Source organism: Bos javanicus, chromosome 20 (assembly GCF_032452875.1).
Source record: "Bos javanicus breed banteng chromosome 20, ARS-OSU_banteng_1.0, whole genome shotgun sequence".
NCBI lineage: Eukaryota > Metazoa > Chordata > Mammalia > Artiodactyla > Bovidae > Bos > Bos javanicus.
This window is the reverse complement of record NC_083887.1, coordinates 4,008,760-4,025,906: the sequence shown is the minus strand read 5'-3', so window position 1 is coordinate 4,025,906 and position 17,147 is coordinate 4,008,760. Positions and strand designations below refer to the sequence as shown.

Genomic DNA, 17,147 nt, shown 5'->3' with positions numbered 1-17,147 from the left:
GAAGAGGCTGCAGAGCAGAGGTGAACAGCACAGACAGGTGCCAGCTGTCTAGGGCTGAACCCACTCCTGCCACCCACCCAACAGATTGGATGGATGAAATGCATCAATGGCTATAAAGTGCTTGAAACAGGACTGACACGGAGTGGTGTGCCTCAGTGGCGGTTCCCATCGCTGTTGTCACTGCAGTGGTGACTGTGGGATGTGTGAGGACTGAGCAGAGCTCCGTGGCCGCTCACTCCTGCCAGTTCTGTCGACAGTTTGTCCACTGTCCCCTTTTTCTTCATTCAGCTCACGGGCAGTGAGGCCCACGCAGAGATGAATCGCTCGTGATCTCCACCCCCAGGACCTCACATTCTAAGTGGGGAGACAAGACCATCACTGCCAAGTGTCACTGTGCATTTTAGATGGGATGCTGTTGTGTGGGCAAGACCACCGGGGCACTGTGGAAGGAGGCTCAGGAAAGCCTTGAGAGGGCACCTTAAGCAGAGCTGGGATGATAGAGAGGAGGATGATAGAGAATGGGCTTTCCAGGCAGAGGGTCTCCCAGAGCAGGAGCTTGGGGCGAGAGGGTGAGAGATCGTGGAGCATTTGCAAGACTGCAGGCTACATGGGGTGGGTGGGATGTGGAGGTTGCTGTTGAGAGCCAAGGCCAGGAAGGCAAGGAGAGGCCAGACTGGGGAGGCCTTGAATGCCCAGCTAGGGGCTTAGGCTTCAGCAGGAGGCAGCAAGCAGTGTGCCAGCCTCTGGCCCTGGGCAATGATGGTCCATCGTTCCTACCATTTGGGGCCAGAAGGGAGATTCATTGTAGAAGCTCGGCTTCTTCCCATGGGCCTGGCAGAGCAGGCTGGACGACATCTTTCCCCTCCTCCCAGGTACCAGGGCAAAGAGGGCTGGGCCCCAGCCTCCTACCTGAGGAAGAGCAGCGGGGAACCCTTACCCCCAAAGCTGGCCCCTGGCTCACCCGCCCACGTGGGCGTCCTGGAGCTCGACGGCGTCTCCCGGCAGCAGAACTCGGTGGGCCGGGAGAAGGAGCTGCTTAACAACCAGAGGGATGGCCGGTTGGAGGGCCGCCCTGTGCCCGACGGTGACATCAGGCAGAGTAAGTGGCACCCACCTGGCTCCCAGAGTCACGGCAGGCTCTGTGTCCAGAGCTGCTCACAGGCTGTCGCTATCCCTCACCCTCACAGCAGCCCTGTGGCCCTCCATCCTGTAGATAAGAAAATGGGCTCACAGCCCCAGGTCACTTGTTTCCAGATCATCCCACCAGCAAGTTACAGAACCTGAGTGGAGAAATGTGGCTCTCCTACTCAAGCTGTGGTTTTTCCACTGTCTCATGATAATCACCAGACCTCCTGTTTCTCAAGCCCCTACCGTGTGCCAGGAATGTTATAATCAGTCTTACTAATCCTTCATAACAAACTTTGTAGGACTCACTGCTTTTGTTTTACAGGTTAGGAAGCAGAGAAATGAAGTGGTTTGTCCAAAACCACCCAGATAGTGAACAGTGGGACTTAAACCCACAGCCTTCTGACTCAAGGGCCAGTGTTCTGTCTGCAGGGCCTCATTTCTGAGCCTGGGGAAGAAAAAATGGACCCTTGTGTTGGGTTTACTCCAAAGATAGTTCTTTACTTAGCTTGCTTTTCAGAACTTTGTTGTATATATTTTACGACTGAATGTTCCCAGCACACCTGAGAGTAGATTGTCTGGCCACATCCCATTGGCCAGACTTAGAGGATGAGATGGTTGGATGGCATCACTTACTCGATGGACATGAGTTTGAGCAAGCTACAGGAGTTGGTGATGGACAGGGAAGCCTCGTGTGCTGCAGTCCATGGGGTCACAAAGAGTCAGACACCACTGAGCAACCGAACTGAATGAATTGAGTCCCGTGCCGTTAGCTAGCTGCAAGGGAGTCTGGGAAATGTCATCTTTATGTAGGCAGTCAAGTGTCTGGCTAAAATTCTGTTGCTATTTATTCTAATAAGAGACAGAGGAAATGGGTATTTAAGAGTTTAGCAGTCTTCCCCACACCCCAACTGACAAACCACCCCTCTGTGTAGACTCAAACTAAATCAGCTCTGGCAGCATGTGGGGTGCCTTCCTCAATAGTCTGCCTTTAGCCAGGAGCATTGGCCCACTGCAGAGTCATCCTCTTCCTGACCCAGAGCAGGAGCAGCCCAATTTCAGAGTAAAAACCCCTGAAGTCATCAATCCAGGTTTGTTTGGCTCTGTTTATGCATTATTTAATTTGGGTTTGCTCCAGAGCAAACAAAGACAGGGGCAGTAACATTAATGCGTCCCTGCCACGTGCCAAGAGGCAAGCCTGTACTGCTGACTTTCATCTCCACCAGTACCTCCAGGAGGCAGGCATTATCCCCACTCCTCAGAAGAGGGCTGCGTGGTTCAAAGTCACATAACTTGTTGCCTCCCACCTCACATTACACTTGTTGCCTTTCCTGGAAGGCTTTCCGTCGCTCCAGGACTCAGAAGCATCCCATTGCTAATAGAGAGTCCTGGACCCAATCTTCGTGGCCCCGCCCCCATCAGGCTTCTCCCACAGGAAGGGTCACAGCCGCTCCCTGACGCTTGTGCAAAACATGATACCTCATCTCCTGCAGGAGAGGTTGGATCTGTCATGGTGTCCACCTCAGGGATTATGTTCATCGTTTGTGAAACAATATCTTGTCTCTTTATAGGATCACCCAAGATGAGGCAGAGACCCCCTCCTCGCCGGGATATGACCATAGTAAGTGGACCCTTGCAACTGGGGAGCCAGCCCCCGACCTAAGACTGGACCCCAACACTCACCTAGCCCTTTCCAAGGATGGGTTCTTTTACACAGCAGCCTTGTGAAGCTAATCCCATTGACAGGTGGAAGAACTCGGGTCCAGGGAGATCGCACAGTTGGCCTATGGCTTTGTGACAGTTAGGCCTGGGTGTGTGCTCTCTGCCTCCTGAGCGCACTCTGCTTTGTCGTAAATGAGTCTTCTCCAATAAGGTGACTTAAGACTGAAACAGAATGAGGGACACATTTCTCTTTTGGTGCCATTCTGGCATTTTACTCTCATATTCCATTTTTAATTCTTAGGTACCTCTTTAAGCAGTACCGTGAAAAATGGGCCTCTCGTTTTTAGTGTCTGCCATCTACGGAGCACCTACTGGGTGCTAGGCAGTGTGCTCATGTTTCACTACGTGAAGTCATCGAATGCTCAGGGTGACCCCACCAGGTAGATCCTGTTATTATCCCCATTTTACAGGAGATGGAACTGAGGCTCTCAGGAGGGGATGGGCTTTGCCCAAAGTCACACCAGTGTGTCTGACTTGGAAACCTGTGTTCATTTCACAACCCTCGCTACTTCTTAGGTTCAGAGAGTATTGTCTTGCACCTGATTTTCATGACTGTGGGCAAATGTCCCAGGTTTTTCCTTATCACCCTAAAGCTGAAGGGTTTATCTAGAAGATGATAGTCATTGATCCCCTTTGTTTTGTCCCTTAGAATCCAAATGGGCCCACCAGCACCCCTTTAAAGGTGATTGTGTGCCCCTGTCCCTTAGCCCCTCATTCAGCACTAGGGAATGGAGTTATATTGGATTTAACACTGTGTTTAATTGTACCAGCCTCGAGGTCTCAACCTGCCCAAGCCTCCCATCCCACCTCAAGTGGAGGAAGAGTATTACACCATTGCCGAATTCCAGACGACCATCCCTGATGGCATCAGCTTCCAGGCGGGCCTCAAGGTTGAAGTGAGTAGACCTGGTGTTCTTTTGCCTACTTGTGATTCTTTTTCTTTCTCAATTATTTTTTTTTTTTTTGGAGTATAGTTGACTTGCAATGTTGTGTTAATTTCTGTGGTACCAAAAAGTGATTTGGGTTTATTGGGTTGGCCAAAAAGTTTGTTCAGGTTTTTGATAACATCTTACAGAAAAACCTGAACAAACTTTTTAACCAACCCAAAACTTATATATATTTTCTTTTTCATGTTCTTTACCATATGGTTTATCACAGGATATTGAATATAGTTCCCTGTGCTATCCAGTAGAGCCCCGTTGTTTATCCATACTGTATGTAGTACTTTGTATCTGCTGACCCCAAACTCCCAATTCATCCTTCCTTCTACTCGCCCTTCCCCTTAGCAACCACAAGTCGGTTCTCTATGTCTGTGAGTCTATTTCTATTTCGTAGATGAGTTTATTTATGTCATATTTTATATTCCACACATAAGTGATATCATACCGTATTTGTTTTTCTCTTTCTGACTTACTTCACTTAGTGCAATAATTCTGTGCCATCCATGATGCTGCAGTTGGCATTCATTATTTATGAGTGAGTGGTACTCCATTGCATCTCTATATGCACACACTGTATCTTTATCATCTGTCACTCATGTGTCAGTGAGAGGCACTCCATTTTATCTCTGTGTGTGCACACACTGTATCTTTATCATCTGTCACTCGTATGTCAGTGAGTGGCACTCCATTGTATCTCTGTGTGTGCACACACTGTATCTTTATCATCTGTCATTCATCTGTCAGTGAGAGGCACTCCGTTGTATCTCTGTGTGTGCACACACTGTATCTTTATCATCTGGCACTCATCTGTCAGTGAGAGGCACTCCATTGTATCTCTGTGTGTGCACACACTGTGTCTTTATCATCTGTCAGTCATCTGTCAGTGAGAGGCACTCCACTGTATCTCTGTGTGTGCACACACTGTATCTTTATCATCTGGCACTCATCTGTCAGTGAGAGGCACTCCATTGTATCTCTGTGTGTGCACACACTGTATCTTTATCATCTGTCACTCATCTGTCAGTGAGTGGTACTCCATTGTATCTCTGTGTGTGCACACACTGTATCTTTATCATCTGTCAATCATCTGTCAGTGAGTGGTACTCCATTGTATCTCTGTGTGTGCACACACTGTATCTTTATCATCTGGCACTCATCTGTCAGTGAGTGGCACTCCATTGTATCTCTGTGTGTGCACACACTGTATCTTTATCATCTGGCACTCATCTGTCAGTGAGTGGCACTCCATTGTATCTCTGTGTGCACACACTGTATCTTTATCATCTGGCACTCATCTGTCAGTGAGTGGTACTCCATTGTATCTCTGTGTGCACACACTGTATCTTTATCATCTGTCATTCATCTGTCAGTGGTACTCCATTGTATCTCCATATGGGCACACACTGTATCATCTGTCAGTGAGTGGTACTCCATTGTATCTCTGTGTGTGCACACACTGTATCTTTATCATCTGGCACTCATCTGTCAGTGAGAGGCACTCCATTGTATCTCTGTGTGTGCACACACTGTATCATCTGTCAGTGAGTGGTACTCCATTGTATCTCTGTGTGCACACACTGTATCTTTATCATCTGTCATTCATCTGTCAGTGAGAGGCACTCCACTGTATCTCTGTGTGTGCACACACTGTATCTTTATCATCTGTCACTCATCTGTCAGTGAGTGGTACTCCATTGTATCTCTGTGTGCGCACACTGTATCTTTATCATCTGTCACTCATCTGTCAGTGAGTGGTACTCCACTGTATCTCTGTGTGTGCACACACTGTATCTTTATCATCTGTCAATCATCTATCAGTGAGTGGCACTCATCTGTCAGTGAGAGGCACTCCATTGTATCTCTGTGTGTGCACACACTGTATCATCTGTCAGTGAGTGGTACTCCATTGTATCTCTGTGTGTGCACACACTGTGTCTTTATCATCTGTCAGTCATCTGTCAGTGAGAGGCACTCCATTGTATCTCTGTGTGTGCACACACTGTATCTTTATCATCTGGCACTCATCTATCAGTGAGTGGCACTCATCTGTCAGTGAGTGGCACTCCATTGTATCTCTGTGCGCACACTGTATCTTTATCATCTGTCACTCATCTGTCAGTGAGTGGTACTCCATTGTATCTCTGTGTGTGCACACACTGTATCTTTATCATCTGTCACTCATCTGTCAGTGAGTGGTACTCCATTGTATCTCTGTGTGCACACACTGTATCTTTATCATCTGTCACTCATCTGTCAGTGAGAGGCACTCCACTGTATCTCTGTGTGTGCACACACTGTGTCTTTATCATCTGGCACTCATCTGTCAGTGAGTGGTACTCCATTGTATCTCTGTGTGCACACACTGTATCTTTATCATCTGTCATTCATCTGTCAGTGGTACTCCATTGTATCTCTGTGTGTGCACACTGTATCTTTATCATCTGTCACTCATCCGTCAGTGAGTGGCACTCCATTGTATCTCTGTGTGCGCACACTGTATCTTTATCATCTGTCACTCATCCGTCAGTGAGTGGTACTCCATTGTATCTCTGTGTGCACACACTGTATCTTTATCATCTGGCACTCATCTGTCAGTGAGTGGCACTCCATTGTATCTCTGTGTGTGCACACTGTATCTTTATCATCTGTCATTCATCTGTCAGTGGTACTCCATTGTATCTCCATATGGGCACACTGTATCTTTATCATCTGTCACTCATCCGTCAGTGAGTGGTACTCCATTGTATCTCTGTGTGTGCACACTGTATCTTTATCATCTGTCAGTGGACCTGTAGGTTGTCTCTACCCGTTGGCTGTTCATAGTGCTGCACTGAACACTGAGGTGCTTATCTGTTTGAGTTAGAGGTCTCCCTGGATATGTACCCAGAAGCGGGATTGCTAAATCATTTGGCAGGTCTACTGGTTTTGTGAGGAATTTCCTTACTGTTTTCTCATGGCTGCACCAATCTATACTCCCACCAACAGTGTGGGAGGGTTCCCTTTTCTCCACAGCCTCTCCAGCATTTGTTATTGTAGATTTGTAGATTTTTTTAATGATGGCTATTCTGACCCGTGTGAAGTGATATTTCATTTTAGTTTTGATTTGCATTTCTCTAATAATTAGTGATAGTGAGCACCTTTTCATGTGCCTGTTGGCCATCTCTGTGTCTTCTTTGGAGAAATGTCTGTTTAGGTCTTCTGCCCGTTTTTCAGTTAGCCTGTTTGCTTTTTGTTGTTGAGTTGAATGAGCTGTTTATTTATTTTAGGAATTGAGCCTTGTCAGTTGCATCATATGTAAATATTTTTTTCCCAGTCTGTGGGCTTTTCCTTTAGTTCACAGTTTCCTTTGCTGTATACAAGCTTGTTCTACTTGGGATTCTTGGTATAGCCACCATCTTCTACTTCTGCATTTTTAAAATTTTGGTAACAGCTTTATTGAGATATAATTCACATACCATACAAGTCAGTGATTTAAGGTATAAAATTCAGTGGTTTTTTAGTATAGTTAGAAAGTTATGCAACCATCACCATAATCAACGTGAGAGCAGTTCATCACCCACATAAGAAGCCCTGTGCACGTTAGCAGTCCCTCTCCATTTCTCCTCATTCCCTCTCAGTGCCCCTGCCCCAGCCTCAGGCAACCACTTCTCTGTTTTCTGTGTCCAGAGACTTATCAATTTTGGACTTTTCATATGCGTGGAATCATATACTGTGTGGCCTTTGTGACTGACCTGTATTCTGTTTTGATCACCTCCTTCCCTACTTGCCTCTTCTCTCTTTTATTTTTTCTCCTCTCCCATTTCTCTTCTCTTTCTCATGGGGTTAGAGCTTGAACGGAAGTCCATAAGTAACGGAGAAGCAGTTAGGTGCCAGCCACAGCACTCAGCACCTCGCAGGCTGTGTCTCCCTTAATCATATTATCATTTATTCTTATGAGGCAGGAATGGTTCAATCCCTGTTTTTCAGATGAGGAAGTTGTGGCTCAGAAAAAAGGTGCTATTCAAAGTCACACAGCCAAAAGGTGACAGAGTCAGGATTTGAACCCTTGTCTGTCTCCGGATTAGAACCAGACGTATTGACAGCCTGCTGGTTATCTGCCCAGTATTTGAGGATCTCAGGAGGATGGAGACCGTATCTGTTTTTTTACTTCTGTAACCCCAGAGCTAGCACAGTGCCTGGCACATGGTGGATTTGCAATAAATGTTGTTAAATCAATGAAAATCCATCTCCCCGCTAGCCTCCTGCTAATACCCAGAAAACCAGGGAATGTTTTCCTCTTCATTCTCGCCTCTAACCCTGTCTGGTCCGCAGTAGGTACTCAGAGAGCCATTCCTTTGTGAACGCACATTGGAATGAATGACAGGTACAGAGAGTGAACAGATGATTATGAGCCAGTACATGAGTGTGGTGTGTGTCCTAAGCGTCTTTTTTTGGCCATGCTGGGGCTTCCCTATGCCACGTGGGCTTCTCTAGTTGCCATGTGTGGGCTTAGTTGCCCCACAGCATATGAGATCTTAGTTCCCCAACCAGAGACAGAACTCATGTCCCCTGCCTTGGAAAGCTGATCTTTTTTTTTTTTCTTTAACTTCTTATTTTATATTGGGGTGTAGCTGATGCTGAAGCTGGAGCTCCAGTACTTTGGCCACCTGATGCAAAGTTCCGACTCACTGGAAAAGACCCTGATGCTGGAAAAGATTGAGGGCAGGAGGGGAACGGGGAGACAGAGGATGAGATGGTTGGATGGCATCATTGACTCCATGGACATAAGTCTGAGCAAACTGCGGGAGATGGTGAAGGACAGAGAAGCCTGGTGTGCTGCAGTCCATGGGGTCACAAAGAATAGAGTCAGACAGGACCGAGCGACTGAACACCACCACAGTTGATTAACAAACAATGCTGTGACAGTTTCAGGTGAACAGTCAAGGGACTCAGCAGTACATATGCATGTATCCACTCTCCCCCAAACTTCCCTCCCATCCAGGCTTGGAAGGTGGATTCTTAACCACTAGACCACCAGGGAAGTCCCCTAAGGGTCTTCAGTCCCTTTTCTAGATCTCTGAAGCACCCACCATTTTTCCTCAGCTCCGACTCCGCCTGCCTCCCTCTGTCTTCCTCTCACGTCCCGGGACAGTGGCCTGGTGAGCCCTGGAGGAGCTGCTTCCCGTGCCTCACCCAAGCTGCTTTACGCCCTGTGCTCTTCAGTCCATGCAGGCATCAGAGGGGCTGTCTGAAGTGGTATTTAAAGAACCTGAGTTGAAGCCTCTCAAACTTATTTTTATAAAATTCAAATCCCAATTCTCACAGAGAAACTGAGGGGACAGTAGAAGTACCTCCAAGACTCTAAAAGGGTCTTCATCTGCTCCTATTATTTTTCTCCCAATCTGTTCTTACTAACTTCAAGTCCACAGAGCAAATTCTCAAGATATCCTGCTTGGGCTTCAAGATAAATTCTATGTCCAGTTCTCCCATTTTGCTGTTGCAAAACATGTACTGATGTTCTGGTGTGAAACATATGCCTGTTTCTTAACATCGTTCCACATCAAGGGCTGTTCCTCCTCCCACTACTGATCAGCCTTATTTTCACTGCTTTCCACTGAACCCTTGCCCCACCTCTCTTGCTCTCTCTGCCTTTTGTTGTTCAGTCACCAAGTCATGTCTGAGTCTCTGTGACCCCATGGACTGCAGCACGCTAGGCTTCCCTATCCCTCTCTGCCTTTAACCTAGCTCTTAGCCCACTACCTGCTTTCTCGTGGAAAGCACTCAAGGCCGTTCTTTGAATGGAACTTGGCATATCAAAATCCAACTTATTCTTCATATCCCTGCCTCATCTGGGAAGCCTCCCTGGGTTCACAATGGTGTCCCTTCTCTACCCTTTGGTAGTTTCTGTGGGTTTGTATGGGGTTCCCAAGTGGCTCAGTGGTAAAGAATCCGCCTGCCGACACAGGAGGCATGGGTTTGATCCCTAGGTTGGGAAGATCCCCTGGAGGAAGAAATGGCAACCCACTCCAGTATTCTTGCCTGAAAGGTTCCATGGATGAGGAGCCTGGCAGGCTGCAGTCCATAGCGTTGCAAACACACACATATGCACAATGGGTCCATACATTTCAGTCCTTAACTGAGGGCAGGCCCTTATCTGTGTCCAGAATGCTTTCTTGTTTTAATCCTATTTTTGGCTGTGCTGGGTCTCTGTTGTTGCACACGGGCTTTCTCTAGTTGCAGCAAGCAGGGAATCTTCCCAGACCAGGGGTCAAACCTGTGTCTCCTTCATTGGTGGGAGGATCCTTAACCGCTGGACCACCAGGGACGTCCCATAATGCTTTCCTGGCATTATGATGAGTGAATGTTATCCTCCCCCATTCTTCAGGGATTGACTTTTGAATTCCGGTCGTCTTCCCTTGGCGTGCTGAACAGATTATTCCATTCTCTTCTTGCGTCGACCGTTGCTAGCCGGTGCTGCTATCACCTGTTCCTTGTTCTTTCTCATTAGCTGTCATTCTTCTGATTTTCTCAGGAGCTCCTCACTGTCTTTAAAATGCTGGCATTTCTCTACAGCATGTCTAGGTACCTTTATTTTTATCCTGATCAGTATATGGTGGATCTTTCCAATTGTAGGACTAGGAGATCTACCTATAAAATTTCCCACTTGTACATAATTAAATATTGACTATCTTTGCTCTTTTTATTCTTCCCCTCTGGAATGGTTATGAAACAGTATGAGAACTCCATGTCGCTTAACTTTCCGTTTTTTCATTTTCATCACTTTGTTCTGCATTCCTGGCGTATTCTGCTTCATCTTTTAGTCCATTAATTGTTTTTTTTTTAACAATTCAGTCTCTTTATTATTTTATTTCAGCAATTATCATTTTTATTTCCAAAAGCTCTTACCAATTCTTTTTCATAGTTACCTGTTCATGTTTCACAATAGCCCATTCTTTCATGATTTCTATACTGTTCTTTATCTAAGAATATTAAATGTGTTACTGTTCATGATCTCTTTCCTCAATGTTAAATCCTTTGCAGTGGTGTTGGTATTTATTTCAGTTCTTTTCATGGTGTTAGTACTTGGGCTGTACAAAAAGAGGCGACAGACAGTCAAAAGCCCAGCTGGGGAGTATCTCCAAGGGGCTGGTTGACTTCCAGTGGCTTCAGGGCCAGATTAGAGACGATGAGCAATGTCATGTCTCTGACCCAAGCTTACCTTTCCACTGTTTCCACTTGTGAGCAATCACTTCGTTCTCTCCACCTGCTTTACAGAAACGGAGTGGAGGGCACAGAGGGGTCAACCAGCGTGGTTGCTTCTGCCCTGGTATCGCGGGTAATCAATCCCCGGTGACTTCCCCCCGGACCTCACTACTCCCAGATTCCACCTCCTGGAAGCCTGGCAGGCCGTTTGCGGCAGAACTCCCGTAGTATTCCTGGGCCACTGCCCCCACTACAGCTTCCATCCATTAGTGATTCCTCACAATTCCTGGTCCACCGACTTCTTGTCTGCCTCCTTCTGAGCTTGGCTTTGTGTTCGTTTATTCATTTCCTGGCTTTATTGCACTAAAAGAAAACTGCTGTTCATTCCATCTCCCATCTTGAAACCAGAAGTCCGCTTTGCAAATTATAAAAGTGTTTTGCTTTTTTCCCCAAGAGTGCTGAAAACCATGATAAAACCTTTTCCTTTAAGATGAGGAGTTTCCAGGATTTTGTGCAAACACACACCACTGTTTGAGCATGCCAGCTAACAGGACATTTGCTGATAAGTACCAGCACTCATTGGCTTAGAACGTTACAAAATCCACCAGGGAATCCCAGACACTGTGCTGATGCTGAGGGCTGACTGTGTGCCATAGGTAGTGAGTGGATCCCTGGGGTTTTCTGGGGAGCTGGGGAGTCTCCCTTCAAGGCCCCAACCCCACTTCAAGCAGACCCATTCCCCTTTCTTGTTTCTGGCTTTTATCCTGTCTGCTTTTGCTCAAGCTGAGCCAATAAATAGCTCACATAGCCAGCATTCTTTTCCAGAAGGACAGATGTAACCCATCCTTGAAACTTCTCTGCTTTATTGTTCTATGATGTTGGCATAGGTTCTTCCAGTGGTGACTTGAAGGACTCAGGTGAGAAATAGTTGTCCCTAAAGTTTTTGGTTTAACCAGGTAGTCTTCTCTTAACATGATAAACACTGTTATCCTTTGTTTTCTTCTCTTTCAGTTTTGCTTCCTGGTTCAATTCAACACCATCTTAGTGTTCAGAATTCATTAATGGAAGCACAGCATTCTAGCAGTATAGCTATAGGAATAGCTTAGTTCTTTGTGTGGTCTATGTATCTTCAAGACATGTTTAACTAGTGATGATATGATGATACAGGCACTTATCTGTGCCAGATCCCTTATATCCTTGATAACTAATCTTTACAGAAGTCCCAAGAGGTTGATGATATGTTTAGCCCATTTTATACATGTGTTTGAGACAAAGAGAGGTTAGGTAAATGTCCAAAGTTACATATCTAGGAAGTGGTGGAGGTAGGATTTGAGCTTAGATCTCTCCTGTTTTAAAGTCCATGCTCTTTTCTTTCATCTCCATTCTTATGATTTTGCATTTGCTTTTACAAACCAACCTTGGAGATTGCAGGTTCAATTCCAGATTACCACTATAAAGCCAAATTACAATAAAGCGAGTCACGTGAATGTTTTGGTTTCCCAGTGCATATAAAAATCGTGTTGGAATTCCCTGGTGCTCCAGTGGTTAGGGCTGTATGCTTCCACTTCAGGGACTGTGGGTTCAGTCCCTAGTCAGGGAACTAAGATTCCACATGCCAAACAGCAGAGCCAAAAAAAAATGTTATGTTGACACTACACTGTAGTCCATTAAGCATTATGTCTAAAAAAAATGTGCAGACTTTAATTTTAAAAACACTTAATTGCTTAAAATAATGTTACCAGCCATCTGAAACTTCAGTGAGTCATAATCTTCTTGTAACAATGACATCAAAGATCACTGATCACAGATCACCATTACTTATATGATAACAATGAAAGAGTTTGAAATATGATGTTTGTTCAGTCACTAAGTCCTGTCAGACTCTTTGCAGCCCCATGGACTTCAGCCCCCCAGGCTCCTCTGTCCTTCACTATCTCCCTGAGTTTGCTCAAATTCATGTCCATTGAGTCAATGATGCTATCTAACTATCTCATCCTCTGCTGTCCCCTTCTCCTTTTGCCTTCAATCTTTCCCAGCATCAGGGTCTTTTCCATGAATTAGCTATTGGCATCAGGAGGCCATAGCATTGGAGCCTCACTTTCAGCATCAGTCCTTCCAATGAATATTCAGGGTGATTTCCTTTCAGATAAACTGGTTTGACCTTCTTGCAGTCCAAGCAATTCTGAAGATCCTCTCCAGCACCACAATTTGAAAGCACCAATTCCTTGGCACTCAGTCTTCTTTATGGTCCAATTCTCACATCCATACATGACTACTGGAAAAACCATGGCTTTTACTATGTGGACCTTTGTTAGCAAAGTGATGTCTCTGCTTTTTAATATGCTGTCTAGGTTTGTCATAGCTTTCCTTCCAAAGAACATACGTCTTTTAATTTCATGGCTGCAGTCACTGTCCACAGTGATTTTGGAGGCCAAGAGAAAATCTTTCACTGCGTCCATTTGTTCCCTGTTTGCCATGAAATGATGGGACTGGATGTCATCATCTTCATTTTTTAAATGTTGAATTTTAATAAGCTTTTTCACTCTCCTCTTTCACCCTCATCAAGAGACTCTTTAGTTCCTCTTCACTTTCTGCCATTAGAGTGGTATCATCTACATACCTGAGGTTGTTGATGTCTCTTCCAGCAATCTTGATTCCAGCTTGTGCTTCATCTAGCTCAGCATTTTGCATGATGTACTGCTAAGTCACTTCAGTCGTGTTCGACTCTGTGTGACCCCATAGACGGCAGCCCACCAGGCTCCCCCGTCCCTGGGATTCTCCAGGGAAGAACACTGGAGTGGGTTGCCATTTCCTTCTCCAATGCAGGAAAGTGAAAAGGGAAAGTGAAGTCGCTCAGTCATGTCCGACTCTTAGCCACCCCATGGACTGCAGCCTCCCAGGCTCCTCCTTCCATGGGATTTTCCAGGCAAAGTACTGGAGTGGGGTGCCATTGCCTTCTCTGATGATGTACTCTGCATATAAATTAAATAAGCAGAGTGACAGTATACAACCTTGTCATACTCCTTTCCCAATTTTGAACCAGTCAGTTGTCCCATATTCAGTTTTAACTGTTGTTTCTTGACCTGCATACAGAATTCTCAGGAAACAGATAAGGTGGTCTGGTGTTCCCATCTCTTTAAGAGTTTTCCAATTTGTTGTGATCCACACAGTCAAAGGCTTCCCTGACGGCTCACTGGGTAAATAACCCACCTGTAATGCAGGAGACACAGGAGTCGTGGGTTTGAACCCTGGGTCAGGAAGATCCCTTGGAGGAGGAAATGGCAACCCAGCCCAGTATCCTTGCCTGAAAACTCCATGGACAGAGAAGCCTGGTGGACTACAGTCCAAAGGGTGGCAGAGAGGCAGACAGGACCGAGCAACTAAACACAGGCACACACAACAAGTACACAGTCGAAGACTTCAGCATAATCATTGAAAAAGAAGTGGATGTTTTTCTGGAATTCCCTAGCTTTCCCTGTGATCCAAGGAGTGTTGGCAAATTGATCTTTGGTTCTTCTGCCTTTTGTAAACCCAGCTTGTACATCTGGAAGTTCTTGCATACAGATGAAGCCTAGCCGGAAGGATTTTAAGCATAACCTTGCTAGCATCTGAGATAAGTGCAATTGCACAGTAGTTTGAACATTCTTTGGCATTGCACTTCCTTGGGATTGGAATGAAAACTGACCTTTTCCAGTCCTGTAGTGAGAATGACCAAAATGAGACAGGAAGATATGAAGGGAGCAACTGCTGTTGAAAAAATGGCACCAGTAGACTTGCTCAATGCAGGGTTGCCACAGACCTTCAATTTGTTTAAAAAAAAAAAATGCAGTATCTGTAGAGCACAATTGAGTGAAGCACAAGAAAACAAGGTATGTCTGTATTCACAGTAGCTCGTAGCTTCTCTCTAGTAAATGAAAACTACCATACGTGATGATTAAGAACACAGATACACAGGGACTTCCTGGTGGTCCAGGGGGCCTGGGTTCCACCCCTGGTCAGGGAACTAGACCCCACAGGCCGCAACTAAGCGTTCACATGCTGCATCCTGCACACCGCGACTAAGACTCGGTGCAGTCAAATAAATAAATAAAAGTAAATTCTAGAAAAGGATAAATTAAAATTACCTTTTAACAACAACAAAACTAAAAAGAACAAAAATGTTTAGAGCTTCCGCCACGGTACATGGTAGAGTGTAAGCTCAGCAAACCCTCCCTGATGTATTAGTTTGATTGCTGTTCTGTTTTCATTCGCTTATGTACATACTTAGAGTTTAAATTTATGGATGTGCCAGCAATGACTTGTACACCAAGAATCACCTGTGATCATCACCAGAGCTAGCATGTGTTGGTAAGACGCTGGCCACCTGCACATAAGAGACTTCCATTTCTCATTACCCTTTCCTGGAGAGACTCCAATGGGACGTGTTAAATATCTGCCTGCCACGTGCCTGCTGCGCTCCCAGTGCTCTCCCCTGAAGTTGAATTACTAGTAGGTAGCATTTGCCCTCCTTTACCAAGCGCTGCTGCACATTCCCTTCTGTGGTCATCATGGAAACCCTGCTCGTGGGCGTGATTGTTCTTCCCCTCCTCTCTGTTTTGTGGCATGGCGTCTCAGGCCCGGGCCTGAGCGGGGCTGTTCAGGCGGCCAGAACCAAGCCCAGCCTCTGCTCCTGCGCTGGGTCTGTGGCTGCCCTTCCTCTGTGGTCTGGGCAGCAGAGCGCACAGCAGAACTGCACCCACAGCCCTCTGCCTCAGTGGTTTCTCACCTCAGGCACCGTTTCCCTCCCCCCGCCCCAAGCAGGGTCCACTTTCCAGGGCAGGGCTGGCTTGTGGTAAAGACCCAGGCTCTGGAGCCTGCTCCCCAGCCTTAGACTCCCACCTCCACCCCTGATATTCCGTGTGAGCCTCTGTGAGTCCTTCAGCTCTCATGGGGCTCAGCTCTGCAAGTGGACAATGGCGTGAAAATCCCTGTCTTCTCGGGTGGCTGTAATGATTAGTCAGCTCTCCTGTGCACAGAGCCTGCTGACGTATTGCTGTGTATTCGTTTGCCCTCGCTGCCCTCACCAAAGACCACAGACTGGTTGGTTTAAACAGCAGAGGTGTATTTTCTCATATTCTTAAGGCTGGATGTTCAAGGTCAAGGTGTCAGGTTTAGCCTCTTCTTGGTTCACAGCCGGTCACTTCCCTGGGTTCACACGTGGTCTCCCCTCACGCTGGATGTTCTGTGTCCTAATCTCCTCTTAAAAGGATAACAATTCACAACCCCACCCCAACGACCCTGTTTTAACTTAATTACCTCTTTAAAAGCTCTGTTTTCAAATATAGTCACGGTCTAAGGTAGGGAGGTTAGGGCTTAGTGTGTGAATGCGGGGCGGGGGGGTGCGCCTCAATGCAGCCCATAATATCGAGCATGTGCATTTTTCACCCATGTGAATTCAGCCACATGGTTCTAAACAAAAAGGAGACAGGAAACATAAGATCTTAAATAATATGAGTGATTCTACCCACCATTCCAGTCAACGAGCCAGTCAATGAGCCTGTGTCCCAGAGGGATAGAGAGATGAGAGGGGGGTCTGTTAAACTTCCATCAGCATCAGTTCCCCTGTATCCATACAGGAGCGGGTGTGACTCCCACAGTTAAGGATGCACGTTTTTCATACACCGTGTCTGTAAACACCAGCCAGCATCTTTGTCTGGTGCTCAACCAAAGGAGCAATGATCAAGGCTAGTTTGGGCTGTACTGGGGGTTTGTCTTGAACCACTTCAGAATTTTAGCAGACACTGCTGGTGGACTGCCCTGCATCCCCGCCCCCTGACTGCTTCCCACCCCCTATGCTCGCCTGAGCGCACCACCCCGAAAGGGGGGAGGTTAATGTCCAGGCGGTGGGGGGACTAGGAGTCAGGAGGTCAGTGTCCCCACCCCGTGTCTGATTCTGCACTGTCTCTCATAGGGTCCTGTTGAATTAAGCCCCGCTGGCCTAGAGCCTTCAGAGAAGGCAATGGCACCCCACTCCCGTACTTTTGCCTGGAAAATCCCATGGATGGAGGAGCCTGATAGGCTGCAGTCCATGGGGTCGCTAAGAGTCGCACACGACTGAGCGACTTCACTTTCACTTTTCACTTTCCTGCATTGGAGAAGGAAATGGCAACCCACGCCAGTGTTCTTCCCTGGAGAATC

The 17,147-nt window shown here is 46.5% G+C and overlaps 1 protein-coding gene across 1 annotated transcript in view; it reads left to right on the top strand.

Annotated features, from left to right (window-relative positions):
- The window catches only part of SH3PXD2B (SH3 and PX domains 2B), a 122,756-nt gene that overhangs the window by 98,780 nt on the left and 6,829 nt on the right, over window positions 1-17,147 (top strand). Inside the window, exons 10-12 of the mRNA XM_061393217.1 lie at window positions 873-1,099; window positions 2,697-2,746; window positions 3,618-3,743. Of these exons, the coding sequence (XP_061249201.1) occupies window positions 873-1,099; window positions 2,697-2,746; window positions 3,618-3,743 (403 nt within the window). The remainder of the gene's footprint in view (window positions 1-872; window positions 1,100-2,696; window positions 2,747-3,617; window positions 3,744-17,147) is intronic.